The sequence below is a fragment of the Podarcis vaucheri genome (genome assembly GCF_965113315.1).
Source record: "Podarcis vaucheri genome assembly, chromosome: 9".
NCBI lineage: Eukaryota > Metazoa > Chordata > Lepidosauria > Squamata > Lacertidae > Podarcis > Podarcis vaucheri.
This window is the reverse complement of record NC_138767.1, coordinates 13989636-14013635: the sequence shown is the minus strand read 5'-3', so window position 1 is coordinate 14013635 and position 24000 is coordinate 13989636. Positions and strand designations below refer to the sequence as shown.

Below are 24000 nucleotides of genomic sequence, written 5' to 3'. Positions count from 1 at the left end.
CATGTGCAATCCTTGCCAACAGAGAAGATCATGAAAAAGCCCATACCTGAGGAACACCTTATCCTAAAGAATACCTTTGAAGCTCTGATCCAGAGGTGTCTCTCTTCAGCTACCGATCCGGTATGTCCTCCATGTGTTTCTGTGTTTTGGTGGTGGTGTTTTTATATTAAAAAATGCATTTTATGTAGTGTAATCACACATTCAGAGCTGGTGGCATCCATCACTCTGTGGTGAGTCATCAGAAACGATTTATCACCAGCAGCTAGGCTCTCGTCGAGTGCTTCAGATATTCAGCCTATCAGAAAAATTGCAGTTACTGTGTGATTTACACAATGGGAGAGCATAATCTTAGGCTGTCTTCCCTTGCGGGCGACTCGAATTAAGATAAGTGCTTCTTCCCCTATTCAAATGGTTCAAGAAGACCTTGCAAACGCAGAGGACGGCGGCAAAAAAATGAATGTTTTGCAGACACGGCCGAAATAGGATTCAGCACCTTGGAGAGGTGGGAGCTACAGATGGTGGGAGCTACCATCTGTACAGTGGTGGGAGCTACAAATGGGCTTGTGGCCTAACTCTGTGGAATGCAAGTCTATATTGTCATTTTAGTCTGGGGGAGCGTTCTGAACCACAGGCCCAAAGGCGGGCTTGTGAGAGTGGTTGGGTCCAGGGATACCAAAGAAGGATGTCAAAGAGATATCTGAAGAAGTGTGCATGCACACGAAAGCTCATACCAATAACAAACTTAGTTGGTCTCCAAGGTGCTACTGGAAGGATTTTTTTTTATTTTGTTTCATGTACGGCAGACCAACACGGCTACCTACCTGTAACTAGTTCTAGCGTTTTAGTGTAGACTTACAGCAGACCAGCCTGCCAGGTCTCCCAGCCTTTACAGACATGGGATGGACTCTGCAGCAAGGAGATGGCTTGTTTACACCCCAGCAAATGTGCATATGTTTTTTATAGACAAAGCGACATACACCACTTTGCCAGGACTTCCCATCACTTCACCTGACCAGATGAGGGTATCGGTGGCAAATTCCCAAATCTTACAGATAGTTCCCCTTAAAGGGCCCAGAGCCCAGCACCCAAAGCCCACAGATGATGACATCAAAGCAAGCCAGTTTGCTTATATCACAGCGAGTGAATATAAACGTATATGAGCTCATTGCTGCAACTACCAATTAATTGTGGTAGTTATCTTGACTACCAAGATGGTGTTTGCAGAGCTTCTGGAACAGCTCACCTTTGATTCAACACAGGGAGGTAGGGAAGACACAGGAGCGTGTCCTGTTGGTTGACAGCAGCAGAACCGCCTTCCATAAGCTAAGTGCTGGGTGCTTACTTTCACCTTCAAGGACACAGTTCTCTCAGGAAGATAATTTTGATCCAGACACAATTCCTGCCTACCTCAAAGCCAGCAGTTCTGTGTGCCCTCTGTGCAGTCCCACATAAACAACTTCGCTTGTGCAACCTTCTGCTCTGAACCTCCTGGACCAAAGGTTGGGAACCTCCAGCCTCTGTGCCAAAATTGGCCTGCCTGGTCATTTTCACGAAACGACGCCCACCTGCCCCACACCCTGTGTCATATGTGACTTGGGATATGGGGCAGGTAGATGCTTGGCCACAGAAAGAAGGACTGAACCCATTATCAGTTGATGCCTGGGGAGGTTCAATCCTGCTTCGTTCAGGTGTGCCAACCAACTGCTGGAACCAGCTGATGCACCAAAGCCTTGCCTAAAGTAGGATTGACACCCCACACATGTGCATCAGCTGATGTGTGAGGAGTTGAATCCTACTTGGGGAGCAACTTCCCCCATGCTTAGGAGGCACATCAAAGTACATACTAATTCGTATGTATGTTTATGTTGGGATACTGCTGGGGAGGCAGGGGCATCAGGCAGGCCCCCAGCTGGCTCCAGCCACCGGCCGGCAGCCGGGCGATCACTGGTCTCCCTTGGAATGGCATCAAACAGCGACACGAGCCTCAGATATGTTTAGAGACTCGTGAACGCTCTATCAGCAGAGTGAATAAATCTTCGCACAACAGAAGTGGCGGACAGAGCCATGTGTAAGCATAATTTACAGCATTTTATTCAGCAGCATGAACAAAGGAAAAAACATGTCTGCTTCCCTTCGTGTCCAGCAAAACAGCTAAAGCAAAAGCAATATACAAAACGGAAGTTCCCAGCGAGCCTGTGCTGGAAGTAAACAGGCATGTGACACACAACAGTCATGCCTGTTCCTTTTAAGGTGGAACAGCACTATATCCTAACAGTTTGTTTGTGTGTGTGTGCTGGTTGAGCATTGATAAGAATTGATAAGCTTGTTTAACGACTTCCTATGTTCTGGTCTCTTCTGTAGCAAACCAAGAGGAAACTTGACGATGCCAACAAACGCCTGGAGTTTCTGTATGATAAACTTAGAGATCAGACAGTAAGCTTTATTATGCTTTGCCATGCTCAGATTGTCTTCCTTGCACTTCACCTCCAAGCCAGGCATTCTAAACTTCAGCAGCTGAACTGCTTCCTTCAGATCATTCTCCAGCCTTCCATATTTATTTTTGCATTGTTTTCCCGCTTTTAAACACTATTTGTAAGCTAGAAATAATTCCTGTGCTATAAGATGGGTCTGCAGTGTTTTGCAGAATAAGTAAATGCACTTCCTGGGTGGGATTTGGGAATCCATTTTTGAAGCGATGTCACCAGAAGGTAGCTTTGTGTGTGGCAGCTGGCTGTTTAAACGATCTGACAAATGGAGCATGTGGTAAGATCAGGCTGAACGTTGTGTTGGGCTCCTGGGAATCCCAAGACAATGCTTAAAACCGTCAGCCCCCTTTAAACAGCATTAGAAATCCCCAAGCCAGACCAGCTGTAAGAAGTCCATATATACATTTCAGCGTTCTGTCCCTACAGTGGCTGAGCAGAATAAGACAGAGCACAGGGGATGACTTGTGTGTGGTGGGGAACCTGGGCCACCAACTTCCACCAGCCCCAGCCAACATGGTCCACTTGGAGTCCAGCCACAGCTTCCCCATCCCTGGCCTACAGCATCTGTCATTATTGGGAGTCATGCTGACTCTGAATAGACATTGCACACAGCTGCTGCACCACTTGTGCAGATGCTGGTGGTGTCACATCACAAAAAAAGCCAACTCTTGAAAAAAGTATTTGCTTCCAATCTCCAGCTTACGCATCATCCAGAAAGGCATTTTATTCTGTACCAGAAATGCTCTCCATATGGGTTCCACCATGTGGGTTGGGGAAGTCCTGTAGTGGCGCAGGAGGCAACATTCTGTAGTCTTGGCTGGGCAGGGCAGGAGAGGCAGACACACCGTTCCACATGCCCTGGAGCAGGGTTTCCCAAACTTGGGTCTCCAGCTGTTGTTGGACTACAACTCCCATCATCCCTGGCTAGCAGTGGTCAAGGATGATGGGAATTGTAGTCCACCAACAGCTAGAGACCCAAGTTTGGGAATTTCCTGCTGGAGGAAAGGGGGGAAGGGGCTGCTACTGCCTTGCACCAACCTGTTGCCATTGGTGCTCGCAGCTGTCCTTGGAAGAAGTTGTTTGCTTGCCCCAGTTTCATCTTCCTTTGTGAAGTCGTGTAAAATAATAATACCGCAACCATTGACGAGGACAGATTTCTCCAGTGGTCATTTAGCCACTCCACTCTGAGTGGCGTGCTTGGGGCCAAGAATGCTGGAGTGGCGTCAGGTTGGGGTTCCCAGATATCTCTGTGAAAAGGCTACCTTCTCAACTGTGTTTTCTCTCCCCCTCCCTCCAGCTCTCCCCGACGATAATCAACGGTTTGCACAACATCGCCAGGAGCATCGAAACACGGAACTACACGGAGGGGCTGAACATCCACACCCACATAGTCAGCACAAGCAACTTCAGCGAGACGTCTGCCTTCATGCCGGTGCTCAAAGTGGTCCTCACCCAGGCCAACAAGCTGGCCGTGTGAAGTGGGCTTTTTGCAAAGCAGAAGCATCCTGCTTTCAAAGTGGCGTGCTGCGAGACGGACCCCGGCCCTTAGAGCATGATGCAATATAGAAAGCTGGTCACGACAAAGTCATTTTCTCTTCTCCCTCCCCACCCCACCCTTGCCGCAGATGAGCTTCGTTTTAGAAGGGCCAGCAAGTCCTGGTGCTTTTTCATTCTCTCCATCTTTTATTACCCTTATCTGCAGATAAGTGTATTGAATTGCGCCACGTCATATACCCCATTTTAAATGCATGTTACCTGCTGCTTTGAAAGTGGCTTTTAAATACAGCAAAGAGGGGAGTTTGTGTGTAAGGCTGACCTCAGAAAGCATTTTTTCCCCACATTCCTCTGCATCAACAAGCAATTAAAATGTTTCAGATTCTATTTTCTGTGTGCGCTGAGTTATTATCCCTCCTCCTTAAGGCTTCCGCAGTGTCAGTGGGATTTAGCTTAATTAATTTTTAGCTTGCTTAATAGTTTAATGCCTTTGCTTTCATTAGGGCGAATGGCTATTTATTTAAACCCGTCGCCTTGAAGTTATGCACATATATATATATATATATATATGCCCCCTTCCCATGCTGATTCCTTCTATAACGGAGGCCAGATCAGTGCCAGAGGAACCTCATCGAAATGGTACTAAGGTTGGTTTTGATAGATCAGACAGCAAAGTTCCCATGTCTGTGAGTCAGTTTCAATGATGGCATCTTTCAAACCTCTTGTGCGTGTCAGCTTTCAAAACAATGATTTCCAAACTCTCTACCTTCAGGGAACACACAATGGCTTGTCTGCCAAGCTGTCCTTTTGTGTTGCAAAGGGTTTTGAAGCATCTTCAGGCATAGGCGAAGTTCATGTGGGGCACTGGCCCAGCCTGTGAGGCCTTACCGTTGCCCCAAATGAAATAAAAATGTGATCACAAACTCTGTATTCTCTGGTATCTACACCTTAGAAGGGAAGATGGGAAGTGGAGAGGTGAGTTTTATTTATTTATTGGCCTGGAGGCTATTTCTGCTGCTCCACTCCACCAGGCAAGCTACTCTTACCACAAAACTCTTCCTCTCCTTATTTAACGTTTAGCTGATGCAACCTGTATTTATGCACACTATAAAAGCCTGTCGATTCTCCTTGCCTCCAGTAGATTCTATGTGCTTCCAAAGCAACCTGTTTTTATTGAGCATTCATTCTGATTTGTTTGTGGGCAGGTTCGATGATGTTGCGTCAAAGCAACGGTTTTACCACACTTTGCAGTACGTTTTCTGGCCACTTGGCTTACACAGAAAGTCTGATATTTTGGGGAGGCAGGTTTGTGGTGCCAGACCTTCCCGTCAGCTACAATTGTGCAACCTAAATTTGCCAATATTTTGTTGTATCCCACTCAAAAATAACGATAGTCTGGAAGCTCCCTCTGTCTGGGAGGCTCCTGGCTGTTGCAGACGTGTGTGTCTCCCAGCCTTCAAGTAGACTGAGGCAGAATAACAAAGGGATTTGAAGCCATCTACATCTTTGCTTATCGTATTAACCCATCAATAGCTTAACGTTCCCTGAACGTTGCTCAGCATGTAACAGAACTATACAAGACAAACGTACAATTGTAAAAGCAGCATTAAAACAACGTAAGACAGAGAGAGTTACTTCTCTTTCTGTCTTGTGTTGTTTTAATGCTGCTTTTACAATTGGCAAATTTAGGTTGCACAATTGTAGCTGACTGGAAGGTCTGGCACCACAAACCTGCCTCCTCAAAGAGCAAAAATACCCACCTTGCAGAGAGAGAGGTAGGTAAAAGAATCTGATTTTTAAAAGCCTATAAGAGTATGAAGATGTTTGCCTGCAGCTAAAGACCTTTATTGAAAGCATCGGGTGAGTCTTGGGACTATACGCTATAAATGAGGGACCACTCCTAAAAAAGAAAGTCCTTTCACTTGTTACCACCAACTACGGTATTTGTCAGTTTCCAGGAGCACATGGGGACCAGCCTCCAGGGATATGTGGGTGCTTCAAATCCTGCATTTAAAAGCCTAAAGGAGAGAGAAAGTTTCACCGAAATTTTCATGGGTGTGGTTCAAGCCTTTTACTGCATTTTTCTTACCTTTGACGTGGCCAGAAAAGGAAGAGACTTTCCCAGGTCCTTACAACAGCTTTCATCCTAGCTGATACTGCACAAGTCAGTTTCCACATTGCAAATTAAAATTCCATATGTGAGCTTGCCAAAAACTCAAAAGACCAATTACTAGCAAGCGCAAAGCCCCCAGGAATGCTTTGTGCTGACCAAAGCCTCTTGTGCATTAATGTGGAGAGCAATCCACTGCACCTCTTAACTCTCTAGCGGGAGATTCCTGTTTCATGTTGATACTTCTCGAATAAAGCTTTTATCAGCACATAAATCTGAGGAAATCCTGGTTTTCTGTACAGGACTTGTAGATTACCCCGCACTGAGCTACAATTCCGGCAACCTTAACAAGCCACAGGTCCCAATAATTATTGGGGGGGGAGTGGGGGGATATGATTTAAATCGGGTCAGCAAGCTTTTTCAGCAGGGGGCCGGTCCACTGTCCCTCAGACCTTGTGGGGGTCGAACTATATTTTCAAGGGGAAAGAAATGAACGAATTCCTATGCCCCACAAATAACCCAGAGATGCATTTTAAATAAAAGGACACATTCTACTAGTGTCAAAACGCGCTGATTCCCAGACCGTCCGCTGGCCGGATTTAGAAGGTGATTGGGCCGGATCCGGGCCTTAGTTTGCCTACCCATTACTTAAATCTGTACACAGTTCTATTCTGTTGGCTACAATACAAGGCTTCTTTCAAACCTAATTTCACCTGGGTGAGGGGTGATTGGGTGCCACTCTCGTAACCCATGTATTTGCTTGGTCAGCTCCTGCCATAGCCTCCTGTTTCTTCCCCCACCCTGTGTGTTGCTCATTCATTGACAGACTTTTCTGCATTTTTTAATGGCAGTTGTTTCTCTTCCCCTTTGTTTCCCCCTGGCAGAATATTCTGGAAGGGTCTTTGACAAGCCTAAAAATATTTTGATTTATTTTTTTTAACTGTGTGTTCTCTTTGCTCGTGCAGTTGCCTCCAGAGACCGACCTCATAATTAGCTCATTCATACAATGTTCTTTTCCCCTCCTCCCCCATCGTACGTTTCATTAAAAGGCCTCCCTATTCCTGGCTTGCCGCCCAACACTATACATTAAGCTGGGCAATAAATGGGGCACCACATGCTACACTCTATAAAGACAGAGGGTGGGGAATCGTAGTTTTCACATTCCCAAGCCATTCTACGTCAGGAGAGTTTTCTCTAGGCTGAAATCGCAACTGCAGAGCTACATCTCTTAAAGAGGGGAGGCCAGGGATGGGAATCCTCAACTCTGGTGGCCAAATTCAGCTCTCCAAACCTGCCTGTCTGACCCTTGGGACACACCCACCCATAGGATTGTAGAGTTAGAAGGGGCCTTGTCCAACCCCCTGCAGTGCAGGAATATAAGGTAAAGGTAAAGGACCCCTGGACGGTCAAATCCAGGCAAAGGCGACTATGGGGTTGCGGCTCTCATCTCGCTTTTAGGCTGAGGGAGCCGGCGTTTGTCCACAGACAGCTTTCCAGGTCATGTGGCCAACATGACTAAACCGCTTCTGGTGCAACGGAACAGCGTGACAGAAACCAGAGCGCACAGAAACACCGTTTACCTTCCCACCGCAGAGGTACCTATTTATCTACTTGCTCCAGTGTGCTTTCGAACTGCTAGGTTGGCAGGAGCTGGGACCAAGCAACAGGAGCTCACCCCGTCGTGGAGATTCGAATTGCTGACCTTCTGATCAGTAAGCTCAAGAGGCTCAGTGGCTTAGACCACAGATGTCCCATATGGGGACCGAACCTGCAACAGTGGCGTTGTCATCACCACACTAAACAATTGAGCTATCCATGCCCTTGAGGGTCCCCCCCCCCCCCAGCTAGAATGTGTCCTTTAACTCTTCTAATGCTTCTTACTTGCCCAGGTGAAGTATAAAGGGAGGTTTTGTGGAGTGCATGTCAAAACTAGCCTACCAAACAGAGGCAAAATTTGCATGCATTGCTCCACCCACTTTTGCCACTGGTCCTGGGAATGTTGCTCAAAAGTAAATGTGGCCCTTGGTTGAAAAAGGTCCCCCACCCCCTCAGACAAGCTCTTGTCCACCACCAATCTTGGCCGGTCTTCTTGCTACTTAATCCATAATAAAAATAAAGGCTATTGAAGCTCCCAAGTTTTAATAGGTTAATACTGGATTTCCCAATCCAGTGCCATCCAGATGATTTGGAGTACTACTCCCTTCCTGGCTGGCTGCGTCGGATTGGGGCTGATGGAAGTTCAAAAACATCTGGAGAATACTGAGGCAATAGCACTTTCGCTTCAGTTGCCAGCCACATCTAAACTATATATTTAAAGCACTGTGATGCAACTTGCATGAGTTCTGCCAAATAGTTCTGGGAGCTGTGGTTTGTTAGGTGCTGAGAGTTGTTTGGAGAACCCTATTCCAAGAGCTACAATTCCCAGATTGGCTTTACGGCCGATTCTTCTTCACAGGGGACTCTGGAAATGGTACCACTTAGTAGGTAACAGGGCACCCCTCAGCACCCTGAATAAACTACAGCTCCCAGAATTCTTTGTGGAAAGTCATAACTATTTACAGTGGTATCATAGCATTTTACATGCATGGTTTGACTGTTGCTGCAGAGTATTATTATGCCCTGTCAGAGGAGGACAACATGTCTACAGCACTTCAGTAAAGGTAAAGGGACCCCTGACCATTAGGTCCAGTCGTGACCGACTATGGGGTTGCGGCGCTCATCTCACTTTATTGGCCGAGGGAGCCGGCATACAGCTTCCAGGTCATGTGGCCAGCATGACTAAGCCGCTTTTGGCAAACCAGAGCAGTGCACAGAAACGCCATTTACCTTCCCGCTGGAGCAGTACCTATTTATCTACTTGCGCTTTGACGTGCTTTTGAACTGCTAGGTTGGCAGGAGCAGGGACCAAGCAACGGGAGCTCATCCCGTCGCGGGGATTAGAACTGCCGACCTTCTGATCGGCAAGTCCTAGGCTCTGTGGTTTAACCCACAGCGCCACCCGCACTTCAGTAGCCAGCTATAAAATTGCAAAATAAAAGCAACCACCTACAGTACAGCTGTTGCACCTAATTTCCAAATACCAGGAATATTAGTATTGATCATTACGTTGATCATCTCCCCACCCCCCTTCAAGGAGCTCAAGTGAGCATATATGAGTCTCACATGTCCTCATCAACCTCCAGTTTTGTTTTCAAAACACCTGGGGAAGTGAGGTGGGCTGAGAGTTAAGAACAAGCCCAGGGTCACCCAGTAAATTAAAAGCCAGAAACCTGTTGCCCATTAGATGTTGCTGGACTACAACTCCCATCATCTGTGTCCATTGGCAATGCTGGATGGGGTTGGTAGGAGTTGGAGTACATCTTCATCTCAGAAGGCCACAGGTTTCCTTACCACCCCCAGGAAACTTTCTGAGTGGGGATTTGAAACCCAGGCTCCCTAGTCATTTTTCAACCCGTGGACCATGGAATCAGCGTTATCTTAAAGCTGTCGCCAAAAATAAGGCACGAAACGAAGCCGATTCCGTTAAAACTGCCTTCTCCATCTTGCTTCTTACTAGCCCCAGATGAAGCTGTCCTCTAGTTCCAGTGAACTATTTTCTCTCCTCTGCGAATCTGGGTCATCCTTCTGATCTGATACTCATGAACTGTGTATTAACAAATCCCGCAGCTGGGATACAGAGCGGGAGAGGGGCTGTCATTTTTCTTCCAGGACAGCTCTGTAATGTGATAGAGGGGATAAAATAAATGAGGCCAGGCCAGTAAACAGTGGTGGATAACATCGTTTTATAGAAGGGGCGGGTGTGAAGGGGAGGAGCTGCATAAATGTTATCTGGGCTTCTGAGTGAAGCTGATTCATTATTGTCCCAATAATATTAGAATTTTGACTGGAAGAGAAATTGGCTTGAGAGAAACTGGAGCTTTCCAGACGAACCATGTTTTATTTATGTGTTAATTTATTTTGTCATTACATTAATATCCCCCCTTTCCTCCAAGGACACGAAGGCAGTATTCCTAGTTCTTCCTCTCCCCATTTTATCCTCAGCCAGCATGGTTCATGACTGAATGGGAATTTTGTGGGATGTGAAACACAAGAGCAGTCAAGTACAACATTCCTAGAGTGAACATGTTTACACATGGGGAGGAATGTATGTCCAGCCAGCCAGGTAAACTTCCTGTTTTCTTCTGAGCTGGGACAGACTTCCTCTGCATGTGACTAGAGGGGCGTGGCCTCACCTGTGCAGGTAATGACAAAAGCACAGGGCAGGGCAGCCATCTCTCTCTCTTTGACTACATGCATCGAAGAAGCAACATCTGCTTAGCCAAAGATGCTCTCTTGGCCTCCAGCCAAGAGAGGACAAAGGGACTGTCTCTTTATGGGATAGTTTCCAGGTGTATGTAACTTTTCTAAGCTAAGTCTGCCTTCTGGGATCCGATTGTGAACAGAATGTGAGTAAACTCTTTTTATACTTTTATAGAAGACTGTGTCGTGTCTTATCTTTTATGAGAGAATAAGGGGAAAATACCAGGACAGTTATTATAGAGGCTTTAGCGAGCCTGAGCAAACACATCCGCTGCGAGTTTTAAAAGGGGGATGTTATTGGCTTCCAGGTGGAAAAGTCAAAATTAGAAACAGAACTGTTAGAACCCAAAACTAAGAATTTGTCAAGAATGTATAATTTGCTGTTGAAATGGAATACTCAGGATGAAACGGTGAAATCTGTTATGATTAAATGGGCACAGGATGTTGGACATAATATTATGTTTGCTGACTGGGAACAGTTATGGACCACAGGTATGAAGTTTACGGCATGTTATGACTTAAGAGAGAATATTATGAAAATGATATACAGGTGGTATATGACCCCAGTCAAGCTTGCAAAAATTTATCACTTGCCCGACAATAAATGTTGGAAATGTAAAGAAACAGAAGATACATTCTTTCACCTTTGATGGACGTGCCCAAAGATTAAGGCCTTCTGGGAAATGATATATAATGAATTGAAAAAGGTATTTAAGTATACCTTCCTGAAGAAACCAGAGGCCTTTCTCTTGGGCATGGTTGGCCAATTGGTGCCAAAGAAGGACAGAACTTTTTTTATGTATGCAACAACAGCAGCAAGAATACTTATTGCAAAGCATTGGAAGACACAAGATCTACCCACCCTGGAAGAATGGCAGATGAAGGTGATTGACTACATGGAATTGGCAGAAATGACTGGCAGAATCCGAGACCAGGGAGAAGAGTCGGTGAAAGAAAACTGGAAGAAATTCAAAGACTATTTACAGAAACATTGTAAAATTAATGAATGTTAGAAGGATGTTGGATAGAAATTAAGCGGTTTCCAGCTGTAATGCTTTAAGAGATAAGGGGGGGGGGAACGTTTTACAAAAGGGTAAAAGTTTAATGGTAAGGATTTGCTGAACTAATAAATCGAACTGGAATACAAAGAAGGGAGGTATGAGGAGGTCCGAGGAAATAAGTGTATGGAAGTTGTGTTATTGAAAATTAATGTGTGTGTTTAACTGTTTTTCATTTTGTATGTTTATTTTTCCTTTTTTTGTTATATCTTAAAAATGTTCAATAAATATCTTTAAAAAATAAAAAGGGGGATGTTACTCTGTTAAAATTGTGACCTTGTTAACACAAGTTGGAAAGGCTATAATCAACAATATATCCTCTCCTGCATCCCTGAACATTCCCACAAATTTGAACCCTGGTGTCCCACCAGGCTACACAGTCCCTGCCTTTCCCTTGTATCACTACAGATAAGGGGTGGGCTATACATAGTCCTCATAATAAACAAGCAACAGAACCAATCACTGCAGAGCTCCGCCCACCATTGTGATGTCAAAGGAGGTGTTGCGATGATGCCCCTTCAGCTGCTGCCATTGGCTGTGCAGTTGACGGCCTGTGATGTCACAAAAGCACATGGCAATCAATATGGCTAACCTGATCCAACAACCTACCCCCCCGCCACCCCACCCCACTCCACACACAAACAAGCCACAATGAAATCAACTGAATGCAACCAGCCAAGATAATCGCTCACGTTATCAATAAAAATAAATACATACCTAAACAAAGGGCCTAACCACATGGTGTTGACACAAACCCCTACACTAACAATAGGCAATAGAACAAAAACAGTACCCCCAGCTCTCTCCCCCTCTTTTCCTCCAACCTAAGATGTTACTGACAGAAGCGCCTCCCAATGAATGTAAATGAACATTTAGTGTTTGTAAGTGAAGGCAATAGATGCACCTTTCTCTGTTTCTCTGTTTGTTTTGTAACACAAAAAAACTTTAATAAAAATTAATTTTAGAAAGCACACGGCACCTGAGTGGATATAGGAAGATGTGCCAACGGGGTAAGCCAAGGCTAAAAACTTCTTCCTTTCCAAGGAGAACAGAGAGTGGCCAACAACTGGGTCCTTCCACACTGGTTGGTTTCCTTCCACATGGCGGTGAGGCAGAAGGATGCTGTGGAGCACTGAGAAAGCAAGTTGACTTGCTAAGCCAGACTGAAAGCAGCTGATAGTCATGGTCAGAAGCAAATCCATGTCTCTGTTCATTTTTGGGTGATGCATAAGTGGACCACCACAGTTAGCACTGATGAACACACGAAACCACAGTACAGTGGTACCTCTGGTTAAGAACTTAATTTGTTCTGGAGGTCTGTTCTTAACTAGAAACTGTTCTTAACATGAGGTACCACTTTAGCTAATGGGGCCTCCCGCTGCCGCTACACAATTTCTGTTCTTACCCTGAAGCAAAGTTCTTAACCCAAGGTACTATTTCTGGGTTAGCGGAGCCTGTAACCTGAAGCGTCTGTAACCCGAGGTACCACTGCATTCTGCAGGTCATCAGAAGTACAGCTTCATCCAGCCTAGCAACTGGATAGATGTTGCCTATGCGCCTTTCGCCAAACATAACAGCACCTTCAGAGAAAGTTTAGAGAGGAAATTTCATTCCATTCACCAACTGCAACCTAAAATAAACGTTGCATCTTTCCAGTTGCTGCAGCAAGGCTTGTTCTCCTGCATTCTATTTTATCTTTAGCTTTCCACCAGTTTCCCCAGGCAGACGTTAGGCTAACCAGCCTGTAATTTCCAGGATCCCCTTGAGAACCCTTTTGTAAAAATTATTTTCCAATGGTGGCCTTCCAGTCTTCATGTACGGAGGCCGATCTGAGGGACAAGTTACATATTTTTGTGTGAAAAGATCAGCAATTTCACATTTGAGCTCTTCTGAGAACTCTTGGGTGTATGATTTCACAGAGCCGCAGAATTGTAGATTTGTCAGTTTTTATTTTGTCAATTGGGCCTAGAACTTCATCTCTTGTCACAACCAACTGCATCAGTTCTTCATAATCTGCACATTCCTGCTGCATATGCTTTATACATCCCAAGCATATGGCATGTATTTGACACTGACTGAAGCAAAACAAAAAACAAAAAAATTGTGGTTGATATAGCTGTTTGGCTCCCAACACTGGCACCATTCCTATATAGCTGTGTGTGTTTGTGTGTTTGCGTGTGTGTGTGTCCGCCTGCCCACCTGCCCCCCTTATTTTCAATATTAAATTGGGGCGCTTGTCAATTGATGCTAAATACCTTCCCCACCCTCAGGCTTTTTAAACTGTGTTTTAAACCATGCTGTCTCTGTTGTAATGATCTTATTTTTTATTTTATTTTTGCTGTCTCCTATTCCTTGCTGCTGGTTTCAGTCTTGATATATTATATTTGTTTAAGCACGGTTTTGCTTGTAAGCCGCCCAGGGAATAATTATTGAAGGGTGGCTACAGAGAGGGTGTAGCTGTGTGTTCTTAAAAGACTCAGGTCTTCGGCACTCATTGGCTGAAAATGTTCCTGTCATATGCTAATGTATACTTAGAAACATATACCACTCTTAGAGATGCAAATGTAGGCCTCTGAGCAAATTTAAGCTGGCGGGTGATTGGGGTCCCAGGAACCCTGTAAGCAAGTTGTGGTGTGTGTGTGGTTTTTTTGGTATGGGGTTTTGTTTTGTTTCCAAAGGAGAGGAAGGAAATCTGGAGCTTCGCACAAAAGATCTTGGGCTTCACCTCCCCGACTCTACCCCTAACAATGGGTCAGCTAAAAGCAGCAACGCTAAAATGCACCATTTAAAACAGTGACTAAACTGGGGTCAACATCTCTTTGAACCCAAGGCCTTAAGGGAGAAGTCCTTTTGTTGCCGGCTGCATGTGCTGAAGGATTTTAGATACCCATTCAGCAATTTAACACACACAGAGAGAGAGGTCCCACAGCTACCACACAAAGACCTGGGTGTGGGGGGGCCTTTTCTGCAATAGGTTGCCTTTGAACGTGCTATATATCAAACGCACCTTTCTTTGTTGGACGGAGACTATATCTCTCTGTTCAGTCTGGCCAATGTGTGGCAATAGTAGACAGGGATGCTGTGCATCTCTAACTCCCACCCCCCCACCCCCTTTAAGAGCGCCGCATCTGATTCTGATTGGCTGTAGCTATGCAGGTCTTTTCCTCTCCTTCTCTTTCTCCCTCCCTCCCTCTTTTTTTCATTCTCTGTTGCTGTGCGGAATTTGGCTCCGGAGCAGCAGCAGCAGCATGGACGAGATGCCAGCAACAGATGCTGCCGCCGCTGCCCAGCGATCAGGCTCCCGCCGGTAGACCGTAGCCCCAGAGCAAAGTGCCGGGAAGGAGGAAGGGGAATCTTTAAAAAGGAAAGGGGTTTTTATTTATTTTTTAAAAAGCAAACTCAGAAGTAAAGGGAGGGAGAAACCTGACCCTAAAAGAGAGAAGGGAAAAAGGGGAGGAGTGGGCAGTGAAACAAGAGACAAAGTAAAAAGAAAGAGGGAGAGAGGGCATCTCTCCCCGTCTGCCCTTCGGCCATGTCCAAGCCCGGAGCCGGCGGTGCCGTCGAGGAAGAAGCCAAGATGCCCCTCTCTTCTTCCTCCTCCTCCGGCGAGGGGCGAGATGGCAGCTCCGCGGACCCTGCGCCCGAGAGGAGCCCCGGGAAAGTTGGGCAGAGGCAAGAGATCGTCTGGAGGAATGTCATCCTCATGGCTCTGTTGCACGTCGGGGCGGCGTATTCCCTGGTCCTCATCCCCAGAGCGCATCTCTTCACCCTGATGTGGGGTAAGTGGCTCCCCTTCTCACTGCCACCCCCCATTCCCCATCACCGGAGATTTCAGTGTTTTCCCCTTTATACAAGAGATGTTGTTGTTTTGTCTGCCTGTTCCCCAGGGGATTAATTTATAATGCAGGCCTCCTCCCCCCCGTCTGGGTTCCCCACCCCCAGAGGACCAGTTGTGTGGGTGTGGGTGCTTTTCTCTTTTAAAAATGATATATTTCTCGCCCACTTCGGTGGTTTTGAAAGTTCTGCATCCGCTACGCCATCCTAAGCGTTGGGTTGTTGTTTCCTTTTGCAAGATCACACTCTGTCGATGCATCCAGTCGCCACCCTCTGCTTTGTCCTTTAAACATCTCCGAATGTCAAATGCGCTCCCCGATTTTGCTGCTAGGTGGGTAGGGGCGCAGAAATGGAAGGCAGCCCATCCATTAAGCACCTTGCTTGTTTAGACAAAAGAAGGGCTCATAGGTATGCCCTGTGCAATAGCTGGTCTTGTGAACGCCCACTTAGAGATTGCACGGTCTGTGCTGGATGAGATACAGGCTGTAGTAGCAGCTGAGTAGCCCTGGGGTAAAGCAATGGTAACTAATATGTATATAGCTTCTCTTACAAGCATGTGAGTGGGGAGGGGGTTTCGGCGTGTGTTTCAGAGGGAGGGAACTCAATGTGCTTGCAGAGGATTCTCAACGGAAAAACACCATGCCAGAAACTGGAGGCCCACTGCAAAACATCCTTCTACTGTTCTGGATGCAAGGTACAAAATGTAAAGACTTCTTCATAGTACAAGGAGTGGTGCGTGGTGTGCTGATCCTATGGGCTCAAGGGATTTTAAAGTAATTTGCATTTAGGACCAGCGTGTTTAAGTTGTCCCGTATTTTTGACCCACCAGCCTAGATCTAGCTTACTTTATAGGGTCACTTTTGTTATCCTCCACATGAAAAAAACCCAAAAAATCATGAGCAGGGCTGAAGAAAGAGAGAAGTGCTGTCTAACCAAGGTCCTGGGCCTGTGCAACAATTGAGAATTGTTAGGGCTTAGCACCGCACAGGATCAGGCCACAGTGGTCCCAAATAGATGCATTCCCTGCAGCGACAAAGGATTATTCTCCCACTCTGCCTTGTGAATCATGCTCTGCCTGGTGTGTTCACATCGCCTTGCTTCTAATGTATCTTGCACAGAGATACGTTTGCCTGCTTCTGTTAGAGATTGAAGTGAGGATTCGGTTTCAGCCAGCGTTAACCGCGGAAGCCATGTTCACCAACAGCACTCTCATCCTTAGAGCGGACTCTCCCGCCCCCTTACACCAAGCAAGCTGCAGGAAGAAAATAGTTTCTCTGTGCATGAGCAGTGTGCTTTCCCCTTGCAAATGGATGCCTGGAACCAGTTCTCGTGCATCTAAGATTATTATTATTATTTCTTATTCAGACGGTGCTTTGCAGACGGATATAAGCACAAATCAGTTCCTGCCCCGAGGAGATTACATTCAATACTTCTGCAATAGGGAAAGCATCAAAAGGGAGAGAGGTGGAGGTAATAAAACAGCCACTGACCAGGGCTGTAGTTCAAAACATTGGAGAAGGATGAAGGAAAGAAAATTCAGGTGCATGCTTCAGGTTTAGTTTTAGTTAAGAGGGTCCAGGCGAAAACTTAATGGCAATGCTGGTTTTTATGGAGAAAAATGAAGGAGACAGAACTTCCAGGTGAGTGAGGACCTTTTCCCAGTAGCTTTTCAACCCCTGGCTTTGCTGCTGGAAAACTAAGCGCAGCCCAATGTCATTGCCTGCAAACAGTTCCCCTTGTAATGCCCTCTGGCGCAATGACATTGTGGACCTCATCTGACTTGTCTTTTCCCCTCTCCTCCCATTCTCAGCTGTATTGCTTGATCGTGCAACATTCACCTGGGAGCTTTTCTCGAGCACAGCGGCTCCAGAGCTGCGGCACCAGAGGCTGCCCAGTTTAATTTTCAAGCCCTCTTTGTTTCTTCTGAATAGACCTCCCTCACCCGCCCCCTTCCGCTATCACGTGCAGAAATGGTGAAGGCTAGAAAAAGTCTCTTACACACCAATGTTTCCAAATGCGAAGACCGACGCTTCATCTTCACATTGAATGCTTGAGAAGCTATGCTTACCTCGACTCAGGAACGGTGCATTTTTAAAAAAAGAAAGAGCGATAGTCAGTATGACAGCTATACTCTCTCTGCAAATCAATGCCATTTTGCTTTTGTTTGTATTCTATTCTATTGGTAGTTTAAAAGTGATTTAGTTGGTGAACAGAAAGTTGCACATTCCCCCTCTCCAGTAGTGAAGTGCACTGCAAACTCACTGTATTTTTTTGAGGGGGGGGCAGAGAAACAGCTGTTTTGCTTGCTGCAAAACTACCTCCACCAAATCCTTTGTGTGGACTAGATATTGTGCTATTGCCTCCGAATCAGTCCTAGAGGAATGCACAACAAAAAGCCTCAGGACCCCCATTTTACAGATAGAGGAAGCTGAGTCTGTTTGGTGAATCACTCACTCAAAGGACATCCATCAATATTCTAGCTAAATAGGAATTTGAACTCCGGATCTGGCATAAGGTGTCACTGGCATGGTGACAACACCCAGCTCTGTCTCTTTTTTTCATCTGAGTTAGATGAGGAAGTGGGAGTATTGAATCAGCGTCTGGGATCAGAAATAGATTGGATGAGAGGCGATAAATAGCAGCTTCAGTCCTGACAAGACAGATGCATTATTTGGTGCGTGTTTTGTCTAACCAGGAGAGTGATGTTCAGCTTCTTCAGGAAGGGGCTACAGCCCCCTAAAGGACCAAGCTGGTAGTCAGGGAGGGCAGGTAGTTCCAGTTTTGTCAAGCAAAAGGCAGGACCAGCACAATATATTTTACTGCTTGAGGCAAACGACAACATGCCCACCACAATCCTAAGTATGGAAGCCAACTAGATTGGCAGTTGAATCTGACTGCAGCTCAAGGGCACCAAACATTCAAGGGCACCAAACTAGCTTACTGTCATGGACTGGATGGAAGCAGAGGAGTAGGGGGCGGGCACCAGCTGCGGAACCCCCAGGGGAAGAAGGCTCAGAGCCAGGGGATTGGTGTGGGGATGACGATGAGTGGTCAGAGGGAGAAGAGGGAGCAGACTGGGGAGAGGAGGTGTTGAAAGCTGGAGAGGCAACAGGCTTTAGTGAGCAGGAGGAGGCTAGGGCAGAGAGCAGTCCAGAACCAGAGGCAGGAGAGGAGCGGGGCCAGGATACAGAGACGAGGCAGGCTGCTGAAGAATCCAGGGAGGCCCCCCCTCCTGCTGCGACCAGATCCCCTCTCTCCTGGTCTCCCAGAACACAGAGAGGAATGAAGAGGGTGGAGCAATGAGAGAATAGATGAAGGACCTGGGAGAGGAGGAGCTTTAGAGAGCAGTGGGAAGGACCTTCAATCCTTGCAATTGCCTCACTGGGGCAAGATCTATGGGGAAGGCCTGCACTGTTTTGGTGTCTTTGAATAAAGCATTCACTTTACTGACTCCAGGTGATTTATTACTGACTTATGCCTGACTCCTGACACTTACTGAATGCAGGACAAGTAATTTTGGCAGAGGGAACAGCGGGGGCAAAGGGAGTGGCTACCACTGCTGCCCCCTCCAGCATATGCCACCTGAGGCAGTTGTCTCACTCTGCCTAATACTAGGGCCGGCCTTAGGAAGAGGGCCTCTGTGACGTAAAGCACTTTTCAGCAGTTAAGGCTGCTGCACCAGTCTCCACAGCTCTGTGCAGACCTCCCCATTTGTGGCACAAAATAGTCTTTCTCAACAGGGAAACTTTCTTGCTCATCCTCAACGTGTTGCTTTCGATCGAGAGCGATTCTAGAACTTGCCGTCCACAAGGTGGGTGTGGCTACTTGAGATGTATTTGAAAACCCTTCCCTAAATTAAGCTATTCGGGCATTCCCCTCCCTGCACATGCCCCCCCCCCAGCTGAATGAAGTGGGAGGTAGTCATTGCTACTTTGCCACTTTGTTATTTGTTATTTAATGTCCTTGGGCAGCTGTGGATAAGTCCTTGTTCCTGGTACCGCCTCCATATCTTTTCAAATGGGGACACTGCGGGGTGTGACACGGAATCTTCATTGAGCTTTCATTTTCAGAATGTGAAATTGAGAAAACTGAGAAAAGCACTTTGCAGGGTCATAAAATATTCATGGACAGAGATAGCCTGTCCAAAGTTACCCATATTCTGGTAACCTCCAGATTTGAGTACAGTGGTACCTCAGATTAAGAACTACATTGTTCCGGAGTCCATTCTTAACTTGAAACTGCTCTTAACCTGAAGCACCACTTTAGCTAATGGGGCCTCCCACTGCTGCCACACGATTTCTGTTCTCATCCTGAAGCAAAGTTCTTAACCTGAGGTACTATTTCTGGGTTGGGAGACTCTGTAACCTGAAGCGTCTGTAACCTGAAGCATCTGTAACCCAAGGTACCACTGTATTGCAATGCATTTGTATAGAGCAGCCGCCTTTGAGACATAGCTGTCAAGCGTCCCTTATTTGGCGGGACAGTCCCTTATCCCAGCGCCATGTCCCGCTGCTGTCCCTTATTGATGATGTCCCTTAAATAAGCTACTGAAGGTAATGGTGCCCTTTCTATGTCCAGCTGTCCTTTGTCAACAACAAATTGTTGCTATTTTTTTGTGTTGAATATATGCTATATGGTAATTTATGGACCTAATAGGTATCTAAAGCCATTTGCATGCAACAAAATAGGTATTTTATTAAAGTAATTGTTGATCCCTTATTTTGGCTGCTGATCCCTTATTTTCGAGGCTGCCGGTCCCTTATTTTCAAATCTGTAAGTTGACAGCTATGCTTTGAGAACATCTCAGAAACTTGGGTTGGTCTGAACCACGGCTGCTCCTGGGTTACTGACTTAGAAGTACATTCAAATGTTGCATTAATTTTCCTAGTAATGCCAACCCTTCTGTTCCATTTTCTAACGTTCCTTTCACACTGCGGCACCTGATGCATTATGGAACTGTGGCTTTTTGACTGATACAACGACGGCACATTGCGCTAAATTTCATTCACATCAGCAGGCATGTTGTGGCACAGCAATGAACGTCGCTACTCCCTCACCCTTTCTGCCCCTGTGGGCTTCTGCTCCCCCATGAAAACTGCAGGAATGCTGGCACAGTATATACCTCCCTGTATGCTGTAGAAGCTGTGATATATTGCTGAGTTATGTCTATGTCTCAGCCAGAAAATATAGCCAGAGACATTTTGGCAAATTTAAAAGATCCAACTGGACAGACATTTCACCCCTGATAAAGAGGACGTATTCAGAAGCATTACTAAGTGCAGAGAAAAAGGGAAATCAGTTTCCCTAAAGCCTCTTCTTTTGTTCTGCTAACGGAGAACATTAAGAATTGCCTTGCTGAATCAGACCATTTTATTTCCAAGATTAATCAGCCAGATGCAATGTTGGCACCAAGATTTGGACACGGCACCCTGTCTAGACCAGGAAGACTGCACCAAGTGGGAACATTGTTAGGGAGAGTGGACTCTGGCAAATCACCAGCCTTGCCACCATTTGGAGCTGACCTTAGGAAGATGCTTCTGGCCACTTTCAAATAAGCTAGGAAGGTGACTTTCTAAGTTCAACTAACTTCTTCTTTGGAGGCAGCCTAAAGTCGGGTGTCCAGAATCTTCCTGCCTCTGAACATGAAGTTCTGCTTGGCTGATGAGAAGCCATGGAGAGAGTTGTCCTCCATGAAGTTGTCGAAGCTTAGGGGCCATCACCATGGCTTGCCTAAACAAAAGATGTTTTAAGCAGGTGCCACAATAAAGACCAGTGAATGCTCCAGACTGATGCCAGGGAGTTCCAAAGTGTGTCAAGTGGCGGGGAGTTCCAAAGACTGATTTCTCACAAATGCAGAATGAGTGCCTGTTCCACAAATCTAAGCAGTTGAATAGCCATATGTATATGGCAAACCTGTAATAATTCCAGCGATGAGTATATTTGTTTGTCCCTTCATTTATTTATTTATTTATTTTTAATTAATTCAGAGGATGGAGGCCAATCAAATAAAATAACAACTGATAGGCTTTAGATATTCCATAAATTAATTCTTAATTATGGGAAGAAATGATTTTCGTTTTTCCCCCTGGTCATTTTGAAACCTGAATCTACAGCTTCATCATTAGGCAAAAGGGAGTTCAAAGATTACGATAGAGGGAGGAACATTTCTTTCTGCAATTTTTTAAAAAGCAAAGGCTTGGAATTATTTCCTTGGGCTAAAGGGAAAGTCACAATTAATTTACGTTACCCTTAAAAAAAACGATAAACGATAGAACAAACAAACAAAAGTTACATCGGATTTATGAAGTCAAAGCATTGTAAAGCAAATGACAAAGCAGTAATATGCCATAATTTGCAAATTAATAATTTGCATATTTATCATGCAGAGCTGCATTCGAGTGTACTGTATTTGCATTTGTCAAAATAGATCGCAGGTAGCAAAATAAACATCTGGAATGGAGGCATTTTAATCTGAGTGGCCTCATCCAAGGATGCTATACTTACAAGATTCTTGCTGTGAGGAGGTGTTTGAACTACCCATCACTTTCATCAATGGTGAGAGAGCCGCTTCTCTTTTTGTACCAAAGTTTTATAGTAACTGCCGTTCACTTTTCCTGTGTATGAACCATCCCCATGAATGGTTACTTTATTCATTCATTTCTTATATGAGATAATAAAAAAGTTTATTTGTGTAATATATCCACTTGTTCCTCTGGAAAAGTGTCTCATATTGCTACACTAGGGTGCAGGCAGCTCATTTATCCTAATCTAGCCTTTACAGTGGTACCTTCGTTCTCAATCCGTTCTGGAAATCCGTTCCAAAACCAAAGCGTTCCGAAACCAAGGTGCGCTTTCCCATAGAAAGTAATGCAAAATGGATTCATCCGTTCCAGATTTTTAAAAACAACCCCTAAAACAGCAACTGAACATGAATTTTACTCTCTAACAAGACCATTGTTCCATAAAATGAAAGCAATAAACAATGTACTGCAGTCACACAATCAATCAATCAATCAATCAATCAGTAGTGGAACTGGGTTCCACAGTCACAAAAACCAAACAAAAAGAGCAGTAAAAACAAAAACGCAAAATAAATGGCAAAAACAGACAGACCTCAGCATAACACTCAAAACGGAGCACGTTCGGCTTCAAAAAAAAGCTCGCAAGGCGGAACACTTACTTCTGGGTTTGCAGTGTTTGGGTTCCAAGTTGTTTGAGTGCCAAGGCGTTTGAGAACCAAGGTACCGCTGTACTGCATTATTCTTAAGCAACAGCAAAATAATTGGACATGGGGCTTCTGCGTTACCGGAGAGCTGGGTTCTCTGTTTTCTCAAGGCTGGAGACAGGAAACTTATGACCCTTCAGACATGACTGAACTCAAACTCCTATGCAGGGTGGGGGTGATGGGAACTGGAGTCTAACAGCACCTGAAACACCACAAGTTCCTTATCCCCGGTCAAGTCGTCACATCTTCTCCTTTCCCCCTGAAATAGAAACTCGTTTTCCTTCCAGGAGGAAAAAATATTTTCTAATCTCCTCCACCCACTTGCACGCTTGTTGCTATGTCCACGCCTACACTTTTTATTTTGGGAAGATTCTTTCTAGGGAGGTTCTGACGCTGTTTTATCTAGAAAATAATTGATTGTTAGCTAAAAAATGATTGGCAGTGCATGAATGCAGATCTTATGTTTGTCCCGTATGCCGGTTTCTACACATTATCTCATATGTGTGTGTGTGCGTTTTAACATATCATTTTCAACAGTAATTAAACATACTTTTACATTGTATACAACTTTTTTACTTCCATCAATCTCATCTGAAAATTTTCCAATCTAATCTCTTAGTATACATTTCTTATTTCCCCTGTTACATAAGTCTCATAACTAATATCTCTATTCTTTTTCTACTTTGTACCTTTTCTTATATTTCTCCTTACAAAACTTCTTGTAGTCCTACTAACGTAATTTGTTGATTACAGTTGCTCTTCAAATAGTTCATATACTTCTTCCAATCTTCTGTAAATCTCTGGTCCCGCAGGTTTCGAATCCTTCCTGTCATTTTGTCCAATTCTGCATAGTCCATTTTATCTGCCATTCTTCTTTCGTCGGTTTCTACGCATTACCCCACACCCCCCTTCTCTATCTTGCCTTTGGACAACCAACAGGTGTTGTCAGAGTTCAAGGAAGCATTCCAGCCAGGCGAAAATACTGAATAATGGTATGAAGGGTGTGGCTTGGGAAGAGTGGGTGTGGCTGAGGAAGATGTGTGGCCTGGGGAGGGTTCCAAGGTCCATATAGAAAGGCGTGGAGGGCCAAATTTGTCTCCTGGACCTGAAATCCCCCACCTCTGATCTATTGTTTTTCAGTTTCCTCAGACATTTTATGCTGTGTGCTTTCCCTCCTGCAGACAGTGGCTCTAGTATGTCCTCTGGGAAGACGTCCAGTCTGGAAAGGTACCCTATTCCCACCCATCTCTGATCACCCAGCCTGCCAGTTTAGGTCATAAGTTGGTACAAAATGCAGGTCAGACGGACAAGCCATTCATTCTCCTCTCCCCACTTTAATCTTGGCAGGAGTTTCTTCCACTCAAGGATATATATGGCTTCTTGGAAAAGTTCCCCAGAGGAATAATAAAAAAAAGTCGCCACAGAAAATCCATAGGGGGAAGCATCCCAAGCATGTATATTGTCTTGACCTCAAATATACACTAATGTGGTCTG

At 45.3% G+C, this 24000-nt stretch overlaps 2 protein-coding genes and 1 long non-coding RNA gene across 16 annotated transcripts in view; 2 read left to right on the top strand and 1 right to left on the bottom strand.

Annotated features, from left to right (window-relative positions):
- Positions 1–4367, top strand: part of SEC31A (SEC31 homolog A, COPII coat complex component) — a 61202-nt gene extending 56835 nt beyond the window's left edge. For all 14 annotated transcript variants that reach the window (XM_082236309.1, XM_082236313.1, XM_082236310.1 and 11 more), the window contains 3 exons: positions 1–120; positions 2362–2433; positions 3784–4367. In XM_082236309.1, coding sequence (XP_082092435.1) covers positions 1–120; positions 2362–2433; positions 3784–3963 — 372 coding nt within the window. In that variant the 3' untranslated portion in view covers positions 3964–4367. The remainder of the gene's footprint in view (positions 121–2361; positions 2434–3783) is intronic.
- LOC309540187 overlaps positions 1–24000 on the bottom strand; it is a 194202-nt gene that overhangs the window by 128459 nt on the left and 41743 nt on the right. The gene's annotated exons all lie outside the window — the stretch shown is intronic.
- SCD5 (stearoyl-CoA desaturase 5) overlaps positions 14649–24000 on the top strand; it is a 43606-nt gene continuing 34254 nt past the window's right edge. Inside the window, exon 1 of the mRNA XM_082236626.1 lies at positions 14649–15226. Coding sequence (XP_082092752.1) covers positions 14980–15226 — 247 coding nt within the window. The 5' untranslated portion in view covers positions 14649–14979. The remainder of the gene's footprint in view (positions 15227–24000) is intronic.